We start from the raw sequence: 12,021 nt of genomic DNA on the forward strand, positions 1-12,021 counted from the left end.
GTGTGCATGCACCACATCATGAGAGCAATTATGTGGGGCAGAGCTTACCTGCCACCCCCCAATATTTGATTCAAGTTGGCACCCCTGTTTTAAATGGGAGATGGCCTTTTGGTTTTGCATCCTAAACCAGCTTGAGTCTCTGTGAGAGATAGGTGGGATCCTGATGGTTAAACAAGCAAACCCATAAAGGGACAAGCAATGCACAAACTGCTTTGCCCTGCCAATTATTATTATTATTATTATTATTATTATTATTATTATTATTATTATTATTATTATTACATGCATACTTCCATGCACATAGATGTGCAATTCTTGCTTTAAAGTCTTTCGGGAGATCTTCCTGAACACTGAACCAAGTGAGCCAAAGCAAAGTTTCCCTGCCACGGGGGTGGGCGCAGCCCAGCCTAACTGCAACCAGCCGTGTGTCTGGGCTGTATTACTAAGGTCCATTGAGAAAAGTGACTTCCCACGCTTTGCCTACAGAGGGCATCCCTGCTCATTCATATGTAGGCTCAGCAAATACAGCTGCTGGAGGCAAAGCAGACTGCCTTTTTCTCTCTCTCCCTCTCGCCAGTCTGTCTCTCGCTCGCTCGCGCTCCCCAAGCAGAGTCCTTTCTTCCCCCGATCCAGTCGGCGTCTCTCTCCGCTCTCCACGTTTTCCCTCCCAGCCCTCCACTTCTCCGGATCAATGGACGTTACAGCTCTAACTCTTCCCTCTCACATACTGCTGGTGGACAGCACCAGTAACAAGTGAGAGACCATCGCATCCTTCCCCCTTCTCCGCCCCTCTCTCTGCCACCCTCCCCGCAGCGAACATCTGCGGAGCCAAGGAGGAATAATAACACTATTACCAATACTAGCCCAGCTGTTTGGTCTTGCACGGGATCGTCGGCGTTTCTGATTGCGTTTTACTTTGTACACCAGCAGAGATGGAGCAGCCCCGACGCTTTTGATGCGCCTTCCTTGGCTTTTTGATTTTTTTGCAGGATTTTTGTATGCGCGCGCGCCTATGGATGGTTTTCAAACGCTGGGAGACCCTTTCCTCTCCTCTCCTCTTTTTCCTCGTTAGTTTCTGGACATTTCCTGGCTTGGGGACTACATTTAACTTTTTCTTTTTCTGCCTTCCGACCCACTTACCTTGCCCGTGGCGGGGTGGGGGGAGAGCTAAGGGAACCCCACGACCACCCCATCGAAAAGGGAGGAGACCGAAGCGGTTTGTGGAGACGTGCCGGGATTGTTGCCTGTGTGATCCGGACCCAAATATCGCTTAGGTGTGGGTTGAAATATGGAGAATAGCCTTGGATGTGTTTGGGTACCAAAACTGGCTTTCCTGCTCTTTGGGATCTTTGTCATCACTCTGGACCTTACAGTCACTGGTAAGTCATTTGTGGGTTTATTCCAACCCTCCTCCTGCTTTTCCCTTCTTCCTTTTGGCTTTAATGGATGAAGCAGGACAGTTCAAAGAGATGCTTGCAGATTTGTGATTTCTTGCTGTCTGAACAGCCTTCTGGCTGGATGAGTTGCTGTGAGCTTTGCGAGAGACTTGGGCAGGGAAGTCCATTAAGAAGATCCTCTTTTGGTCTTTATTAAGGAGAATTCAGTCAGGATGGAAGAAGCCTCCAATCGAAAGGGAAATATAGCAGAAAGTGATGATGGTGTGATTTTTCTGTTCTGCTTAGTGGTTTGCTCTTCCGGGCTGAGAGATCACCAGCTTTAGAAATTGTGGGGTGTGTGTTTTTGGGTTGTTGTTCCTCTTGTTATGTTGAATGCAAGAGGTTGTCCGTAAGGTAGAGTGTGCAGGAAAAAAGGAAACATTTCACGTAGAGTGTCTCCAAACTCCATTTGATTGATATTCTGGAGGGCACGCCTCTCTTTGCACTTGGCAGACACATTTTTCTAATTAAAAATGGGAAAGCTGGTCGCGTTACTGAATCGGAGAGGAGAGGGAAGCGATATGGTGTTGTTCAGCGTTTCTCAGGAGACTGGGGAGAGCTGGAGATGAAAGAACAGGGTAAATAAAATAAAACAAAACCCTGGAATGAAACGAGAGGTTTCTCAGGAAGTCTTGAGGAAAGTAGTGGTGCCATTTGCAGCGGATAGGGCTTGGGGACGGGTGTGTGATGGCAAGGGGGGGGGATGTTCGCTTCCAACGATCCTTTGCTTTGCTTTGGATGATCAACAGTAGCATTTCATTAGCAGGCAATCTCGGAAGGAGCGGATCCCGTTCTACAAATCCAGCCGTACCTTAGGAGTGTCATATAAGCCACTGATGAACAATGCATGCTGATTTCTCTCCCCACACCCCACCCCAGCCAGAACAGAAGCGAACATGACACTCCCCCCCCCCCCGCCAATGTACAAAAATGGAACATTTCAGCCTAATGCAGAATGAAAAGTTTACTCTGCTCCGGTGTCATTCGGTCGCTTGCAAATATTTGAAATGGCATCCTTTAGAGGGGCCCAAGAAAGATAACGCTTCCGCTGATTGTCTAAGGCTTAACAGGTGAACCGTAAGAAGCTCCTTTTAAATGCATCGAGGCTCATTTCTTTCGGTGCGCGCGCGCGCGTGTGTCTGTGCGCTATGCACACACAAGGCGCGCTGGAGACAGCCAGAATGGGGTAATGAATAGGCGTCTCTCCCGAGTTCCCGGCTGAACGGATGGCGCATGGAAACATGTTGGTGTGATGCTCATTCTCTGAAAAGATGATGGACTTGCAAAGCATCTTTGCCGGCTGAGGACAGAAATGGGTGGGTGGGTGCGGGTATATGTACACATATCTGCGTACGGGGAAAGCACTGGAGGATGGGGTCGGGTTATAGGACGAGCAGAAGAGGTGTAGCACGCTGTGGTGCTCGGGAGTGAAAAGGGGAGTCATGAAAGGCGGTCCTTCTTGCTGTGGATTTTGGTGGTACGTTTTGCTCGCCGCCTCGGAGGAATTGGCGTTGCATGTTTGGCTCCCTGCTGCTGCTGCTGAGGTCTTTCTCCTCTTGCCTTTGTGGCCCACGCTTTCTGTGCATGCTTGACTGCTGTGGCGACGGGGCAGGGCGGCTGCTGCTGGGTTTCTGTACGTCAAGACCAGGCAAAGTTTCCCTCTCCCCTCGTTTCACCTGTAGGCAAATTTTGGCCCAGGGCTGTTTGTTTTACGCGCAGCTTTGGGCGCCACTTGAATGGGCAGAGGCCAAAGGCAAGCCGCTCATCTGCTTGAATGTCTCCCCCTCCCCTCCTCCGGGAGCTATTTTCTCCCCCTTCAGCATCCTAGCAGGAAGAAAGCAGGATTTCGCTCCATGAAAGGACCAGTAGGAGGTGCCCTTATTAAGGCCAAGTAGCCAGTTTGCCGCTTGGTGAAATTCCCATTCAGCAGGGCATTTAAAGACTTTGTTGATGGGTAACAAAGGGCTTATAGATCTGCGGCACAATGTAGCTTTGTCCTTTACCCCCTTTCTAGCTAAAGCACAGCGCTGCTTTGGAGATGCAAGATTCGCGTGTGTGTTTCCTTTTAAACTTTCTTTCCGAAAATGAGCACGGCTCAGCGTTGGCGTTACAAGAGAAATAAACGTTATTTTCTCCTTTTCACACAGCCCTTTCTCTTCCGCTTCCCTTCCTATTGTTTCCAAGGTGCCTAAAGGATGCTTCCGTACAAAACACAAATGAACAAGCCAGCCACACAAACGAGGTTCCATCCATTTCGCGGGCCAGAAGCGAGAGTGTCTGGTGCACACAGCGTCCTGAGCATGACTGGGTGTGCTCCGCTCTGCAGTTTGGAAACGCAGACGATAAAGAAATGATCGGGGTTTTTTTGGGGGGGGAGGGGAATCACCCTCCCCTGCATTTAACCCTTTCCTGGAGACCTATGTGCCGCACAATAGAGTGGGTACTTCGGGGTTCAGGGGAAAGTGAATGCTCAGGACCCCTTTGTCTGAAAGTGGAAGGAAGATCCCCGCCCGTTCTTACCCTTAATCCTTTTTCCTTCCGCACTTCCTCATTATGGTGCAGAGTCAAAGAGCGGGATGCATCGCCTTGCCAGAGAACCTCCTGGTGTCTGGGCAGGAGAGCAATCATATTCTCGGCAAGTGGTGCAATATAAATCAACAGTGGTCTGTCATAGCATCCATTTCACATGCAGGCAGAGTTGTCCTTTGTGTTGTGGAGTGGCAGGAGCTGCCACACATGTTGTATGACTTGGGCAAGCCACCGTGCATTCTATTTAACGTTGCCGGAAAGTTGGGGCTTGTGCCGCTTAGGGAAGAACATGGATCCCACCCCATTATGCCACGGGGGCGGCGCAGGACTACTCTGTGACGTAGGCATAGGTTCAAATTGGGTGGTTTTGGGTGAGGGTGCGTGGCAGCAGAAGTTGGTCATTATTTATTGGTCACAAACTCCAGTCTGTAAAATGGGAATTCTAGTAAGGCAGTTTCACTTTATTGTTGTGAGAAAGGAGAACAAAAAATGCACCATTAACCCTGCAATCCTAAAGCCACCTGCTCCAGAGTAACAGCTTCAGAGAAGTCTACAAGCCTGCTACAAGATTCAATTGCAGTAATAATGTACCTTCAGGGTTTGGGTTTTTGGAAGAGTTCCTTTGAAATTAAACTTAATATGTGGGATGAGCAGAACAGAGTTTCACTGTTTACTTCCACAGAGTTGTTCATCTTTATGATCTGACCTGTTTTCAGATCTCCTCTGTTTTCTTGAGTACCAGCTGCCTCAGTTGGAGTTTAATGATCCAATCATAATTTCTGGGCTTGTGTTTTGGACTGAGATGTTAGTCAGCATAGAGCTATGTAGAAAGCTACCCTACACATCGTATGAGACATTCCAGTTTGCGGATGTAACAAAACCTTCCCTGGAAGTCTGTAGGAGTTTGAACTGAGTAAATCTTCTAATTAAACAAGATCTGCAGCTCACGAGGTGGATGCCACTATTGATGGCTAACTCACACTTGCGTTTTATATCACTCAATAGCTCATCATTTGGCAACCTATCGCTCAATGACATTCAGCTGGATGTGTGAATTGCCTCCATTGAGAAGTACTGTGTGTTTTGAGGTGATGTCAGGTGTGAAAGTTCTGCTCACATTGTTGGAGGTGCCATGCCTCTTTTACAAATCACCTCTTCAATGTCACAGGCATAAAGTAACAAATGTGTTTGTGTGAATCCCAACCTGAGATCGGTACAGGGGAGTATGGAAAAGAATTTGTAGATAGTGGCTGGCATTGTTTTGGTTCCGCAATATGTATTCCATCCAGTAGGAGGCTCATTAGCTTTTCTGAAATGATCAGATATTCATTGGGATTGGCACCAAGTCATGATTCTAATTGAGCTCCACCACTGCTTTACAAAGAGGACAAGGGTGGCGCTGTGGTCTATACCACAGAGGCTGGGGCTTGCTGATCAGGAGGTCAGCGGTTCGAATCCCCATGCTGGGGTGAGCTCCTGTTCCTCGGTCCCAGCTCCTGCCAACCTAGCAGTTCAAAAGCACGTCAAAGTGCAAGTAGATAAATAGGTATCGCTCTGGCGGGAAGGTTAACGGTGTTTCCATGTGCTGCTCTCGTTTGCCAGAAGTGGCTTAGTTATGTGGGCCACATGACCTGGAAGCTGTACACCAGCTCCCTCAGCCAGTAAAGTGAGATGAGCGCCGTAATCCCAGAGTCGTTTGTGACTGGACCTGATGGTCAGGGGTCCCTTTACCTTTACCTTTTACTGCTTTACAATAATATTCTAGAGTTTTCATCCTCCTCTCATTTCTGTAGCTGTCTGCATCATCTATAACCATCTCATAAAGGCTGGTAGATGGATCTGACTTATCAGTTATTGTACTGCAATGGAGGAAAGTCTTAATGAACTATGCCAATGATATTCCTTAATGGCTATATCAATTCATCTGGTTCTTAAGATCAAAATTCCCCTGTTATCTTTGAGTAGCCTGATTTTACCCCATCCTTTCTGTGCCAATATTATTGCCTCTTCATTTTCAGTTGCTTTGCCATTGCATTAGCATTAGTGAAGGGAGCAGTGGTGGGTTTATCCAGTAGTCAGCTGTTGAGCTCTGCTCAGCAAAAAACCTGTTCCAGACCAAACATCCCAGCTGGTCTGCTTTGGTTCTGCTTCTTTAGAGTTCAGAATTATTCAGTAGTTCAGAATTACTGGTTAGAAATATAAATGTGCCCAAGCTTGTAGTGCTCAGATGTATTGTAACTCAAATGCTGTTTCCCAGAGAAGTTCTCTTATGGCTTAGATTAAAAGGAGACTGTGCACACCTGGGAAATGACACTGAGCTTTTAGCTGAAGTCTAGCTCTATTGCTGCTGTATCTTCCTATGCTACACATTCATGTGAGTAGATTTGCTTTTTGTGCTGGCAGTTTTATGAGTAAGTTAACAGTCAGAAATGACATTTCAGTGCACTCCCCCCCCCCCGATTTTGAGGGAGTGGTACATCTGTAAAACCAAAAAAACATTCCTGTTTGTGCTGGTGAGTTTAGCAGAATCTATTTCTGCCTCTCCAGGCATGCTTCATGACTCAGCTGGCATGGGACATGTGACCTCATGGTATACAATAGCAGTAACCAATATGGGACTCCAACTCCCACCAGCCCCCGCCAGTGCACACCTGATATATAACATTCCATTCATCCTACTTTGTGACAAAGCTTCTCTAACATACATACTTTAAATTGAAGGGATGATACAGTTGGCCTTTCTTTCTTTCTTTCTTTCTTTCTTTTCCTTTTTGGAAGAGGATAATAAGAATGCCATAAGCTCAGCTGATGATAAGTCGTCTTCAACAAATTGCACCTTGCTTGGTGATCTTTCAGAATAATTCCATCAAACCCTATATACACCTCTGCAACCACACAGATCCTTTGTTGATTAGGCTTTTCAGATGACATCTGTTCAGTGCGGGAAGCATCTCATTGTGGCTGCTGTCAGGAGCTAAATGGGGCCATGGGTGGAAAAGAAGAAAGGGTGGGAGGGAAGTGAGCTTCATTTTATTTCTTAATATCTATTTTACAATGGGTGAAACTCAGCTTTACTCATACTCCTAACAGACCCATTGAAATCAATGGATTTTCCCACTGGATGGGAAACCTGTGACCTTTCAGATGTTCTTGGGCTACATGTCCCATCATCCCTGCCCATGGATCGTGGTGGCTGAGGCTGATGGGATTTGCAGTCCAACAACTGCGTCTGCAAGGCCACAGGTTCCCCATCCTTGACTTAGATATCACCCAATACACCTGGCAAAGGTTTCAGCTGAAATGTGTTGAGCCTAGATAATAATAATTTTGAGCATCTTTGTAGACCCTTGTGGGTCTCCTCCCCTCCAGTAACTGGTCGACAGGCTGCCCCACTGTGAATTGCTACCTTACTAGCTTGCTGTAAGGATTACCAAGATATAAGGCATGCAAAAGCTTTTAACACCCCTAAACATGGGTGGCGCTGTGGGTTAAACCACAGAGCCTAGGTCTTGCTGATCAGAAGGTCGGCGGTTCGAATCCCCATGACGGGGTGAGCTCCCGTTGCTCGGTCCCTGCTCCTGCCAACCTAGCAGTTCGAAAGCACATCAAAGTGCAAGTAGATAAATAGGTACTGCTCCAGTGGGAAGGTAAACGGTGTTTCTGTTCGCTGCTCTGGTTTGCCAGAAGCGGCTTAGTCATGCTGGCCACATGACCCGGAAGCTGTACGCCGGCTCCCTCGGCCAATAAAGAGAGATGAGTGCCGCAACCCCAGAGTCGGTGACAACTGGACCCAATGGTCAGGGATCCCTTTACCTTTACCTTAGTGCTAAAGAAATGTTAACTTGAAGTCCTTTCCTCTGCTTCTCAATCCACTCTGATAGTGGCCATTCTGTAGAGTCAACTGCTCTGCTTGATTCCCTTGCCATGACAACACAGCCCAAGAAGCAACGCTGATGCAGGAAATAATCACATCCATTGACTCTCCTGAAATGCTTGCTTGCTGCACACATCATTTTTACAGGAGTTGGGGGTGGGGGGCAATGCCTTTATGAAGTGTTTCCCCGCTGCTTGGAAATAGTCAGAATGGTGCCTTGCTTTCCTTCCATAGAAAACAAAATGACTTCATTACATACCCCACCCCACTCCCCTGTGGCTACTTCCTCTGCCTTAAGAAAAGAGTGTCGCAAGTGATTTTGCAAACTGTACTTAGAGTGGAAAGGCGCCGTTGTAAGGATCATTAAGTAAATGTGTGCATATGGCTAAATCCAATAAAATTGTTTTCCTGGTTCTGGTACTTCCTAGATATAAAGTGCTTGCATGGCTTGTCACATCCTTTTTTTAAAAAAAATACCACGCTATAATCATTACTATGTAAAAACGTAATGTGACAATCAATGCACTTTAAAAATAAATAAATCAAAAGGTGTGAATCTTGGATCAAAATCCAATCCTTAACTGCAGATTTTTGAATTCAAATGAGATCATGCTGGTCTCATTTTATCCTTCGCAGACGTGCTCATATTGCTGAACTCAGTTGTGGCCCAGTTCATACTGGGTAGGATCAGGCTTATTCAACCTCGGCCCTCCAGATGTTTTGAGACTATAATTCCCACCATCCCTGATCACTGGTCCTGCTAGCTAGGGATCATGGGAGTTGTAGAGCAAAAACATCTGGAGGGCTGAGGTTGAGGAAGCCTGGGGTAGGTGGTTTGGGAAGCTGGTAGAGGAGATTATGGTGCTTGGTTTATTTTTGACCCAATTTAACATAAGCCATGGGAGGCTCATATATCTCCAGTTCATAAGGGTTGTGGTTGACCCTCTTTCCACCTGCTTTGCCCCACCCCCTGGCCCCGGGACTCCTCATAAGGAAGCTGTGCCTGGAGGAAGAACTGCTAGGGGAGAAACTCCATTAGGCAAGGCCTCCTTCCACCTGCCTTGCCCCATCCTCCAGTCTCTGGTTCTCATTTTGTCTTGTATTATGTTGTGCACTGTGGCTTGCTGTTGTTTTATTGAATAGAGTTCAGAAATCGCTTATTAAGAGTAGATTCCTGTTTAATCCTGAAATGCTGGTGTTTAATATTATTCTATATTATTTTAATGAATGTTGAATGTTATTTGCATATTGTATATTGTATTATGCATATTGTCTTATTTATATGATGTTAGCCGCTCTGAGCCCGGCTTTGGCCAGGTAGGGCAGGATACAAATAAAATTTATTATTATTATTATTATTATAAATGTCACATAGAGTTTCACAGCTGGGATTTGAACTTGGATCTCCCGAGACCAACTCCAGTCTACTAGATAGATGCCATGTTTGGCTACCCTTTAACTATTGTTGTTGTTTAGTCATTTAGTCATGTCTGACTCTTCGTGACCCCCTGGACCAGAACACGCCAGGCACTCCTGTCTTCCACTGCCTCCCGCAGTTTGGTCAAACATGCTGGTAGCTTCGAGAACACTGTCCAACCATCTCGTCCTCTGTTGTCCCCTTCTCCTTGTGCCCTCAATCTTTCCCAACATCAGGGTCTTTTCCAGGGAGTCTTCTCTTCTCATAAGGTGGCCAAAGTATTGGAGCCTCAGCTTCACGATCTGTCCTTCTAGTGAGCACTCAGGGCTGATTTCCTTAAGAATGGAAAGGTTTGATCTTCTTGCAGTCCATGGGACTCTCAAGAGTCTCCTCCAGCACCATAATTCAAAAGCATCAATCCTTTAACTATACACTCATCCAATCAGCATGTTCTCTTTTCTGAATTCTGCCAGCCGATACTGATGTATGTCATTTCAAATAATCATAAATGCATGCAGATCATGTAAACAAACAGGATTTATCTCTTGGCCCCTTGGGTACATTGGTCTAAGTGGAAAAAGATTGCTTTCACATAGCTGGAGAGGTAATGCAAAGTAGATTGTGAAGGAAAGCCATGACTTGAATTTGACTACAGTGGGTGGGGAGGAGCCATAGATTGGTCCAATCTGGGAAATAATCTTATTTGTTGAAAAGTAGATAGATGGAAATATTGGGAAATGTTGATGTTGTCTGAATAAATAGAATATTAACAAAACTCCACAGAGATGTCCTCAATTAACCAAAGACACAAAAACATCACTTGACTATATTAAAATAATCCCTGGGGTGGAACATTAAGTGGATTTTATTTCTCCTGTGTATAAAAACAGAAACAATTTTGGGTCATATTCTGATGACTGCTTCTCTGGTTTTACAGCTATGTAAATCAGGTGTAGACAATCGACATGCCTTGCGATTTAAATAATGGTGAGGTCAGAATCAGGTTCACCATTTTGATTGTGAGGAACTTGCTCTGTTGGGCTGGATAATTTGTGGTGCCTAAGAGAAAGATTATGAGATTGCTCAAACATTTATTTATATTTTCCTTTATTGTTTATTGCATAATTGCTGGCTACAGCATTTACTGTTGATACATTAGTCAGGAGTAAACATTGCACTTGGGGAGTGAGAGAAAAATAGAAATGTCATTCTGAGATTAGTCTATAATGTAATATAGATTCTATATTGTGTTGCACTTGTGGTGGTGAAGGCTTGGATACTGAATGGTGTTGTGGTGTGGAATGTTTGCAGTCCACTTTCTCTGAGGCAATAGAAGTTGTTAGTATGGCTGGGATGAAAACTTCATATGGGTTCAAAAGATGGGCTGGCTGAGAACTGGGCCCTATGGGGGGGTGGGGGGAGAGGAGAGTGCCCCAAGGAGATCATAAAATCATAGAGCTGGAAGGGACCTCAAGGGTCATCCAATCCAACCCCCTGGAAGCAGGAACCTCAGATACAGAAGCTAAGGGATAAGGTGCCCAAAAGCAGCGTGGCTGAGGGAAGAGACAGAATAGGTCAGTGACTAAGAGATAAGAATCTGACAAAAAGGTAGATAAAGGAGAAGCTAGTTGGAGGAAAGGGAAACAGGAGGTGGAAAACTACATGCACTGACTTCAATAAATCAGCAAATTCTTTGTGCCAAATGAACGAAAAGTTCATAAAAATGTATGCCTTTTCCAGAATTTCCTCCAGAAATGCATAATGTGTGTCCAAAATGCCTTTGTGCCTTGGGTTTTGCTCTCTAATCTATCTCCCCTGAAGTCCTTTAATACGCGTGCTCTAGTGATTTTCCATAAGATATAGCTGGCTTCAACTAGCAATGTGATGAAATCTACTTTGATGTTTCATTTCTTATGAGGCTGGCAACACTTAAAAATAATTTGTAAGCAGGTGACCGGCTAACAAATACCAAACAGAGGGAAACTGCCACTGAAATTCCATGTCTCTGTTGCAGATATACCCTCAATATAAGTTGCTGCTGCTCCCCCCAATCAAGTAAATCACTGCAAATACTTAACTAACTGAGGTTCTGCCCCCCCCCAGCATAAATCCTGGTTACGCCCATGCCATCAACATGGGGAGTTGAGCAGTCCCAGCCCCTCAGCTCTGCTTCCCTTTTATACCTTGCATGTTGATTGCAGCATCTGGGCTGGATGAGGCCTGTGACCCTCACCTGTTCTGAGCATACTCCAGATGAAGAATCACACACCTCCTCCCTGAGCTATGATACAATACGATAACCTTTATTGTCATTGTCTCATGCAGAACAACAAAATTGAAGAAATCTACATCAGACATTCAAAAACCAACAAGCCTGCTATCCCAGCTATTCCAGCCTGGTTAACCCCCTAAAAACTCTGACACCCCATAATTAAATACAATATACTCCCACAGAGACCACCTTACACTGCATTTAAAACCAAAATCGCATTTGGATAAAAACTGTTTCTCAGGTGGCTAGTCCTAGTCTTTATAGCCCTGTACCTTCTTCCAGAAGGCAGAAGCTGAAAGAGATCATTTCCGGGGTGCGCACTATCCTGCACTATCTCTGCAGCTTTGTTATGACACCTGAAAGCGTAGATTTGATCCAAGGTGGGAAGAGTGCACCCGATTATTATCCCCGCAGTCTTTACAACCCTGGGCAGCATTGTTTTTCCCCTGACCTGGGCTTTTGCCTGCCTCAGCCTCCCAGAATGTCCCTCCCA

At 45.7% G+C, this 12,021-nt stretch overlaps 1 protein-coding gene across 3 annotated transcripts in view; it reads left to right on the plus strand.

The window, feature by feature from the left end:
* Positions 1 to 574: 574 nt before the first annotated feature.
* The window catches only part of DCC (DCC netrin 1 receptor), a gene marked incomplete at its 5' end in the record, with an annotated part of 927,493 nt that continues 916,046 nt past the window's right edge, over positions 575 to 12,021 (plus strand). For 2 of the 3 annotated variants that reach the window (XM_083575505.1, XM_083575506.1), the window contains one exon: positions 575 to 1,379. In XM_083575505.1, the coding sequence (XP_083431631.1) occupies positions 1,289 to 1,379 (91 nt within the window). Of the gene's footprint in view, positions 1,380 to 2,001; positions 2,015 to 12,021 lie in introns of those variants that run through there. The other variant, XM_083575507.1, reaches the window with a different exon arrangement.

This window comes from Podarcis filfolensis (assembly GCF_964270895.1).
Source record: "Podarcis filfolensis genome assembly, chromosome: 11".
In the NCBI taxonomy this organism is placed as follows: Eukaryota; Metazoa; Chordata; class Lepidosauria; order Squamata; family Lacertidae; genus Podarcis; species Podarcis filfolensis.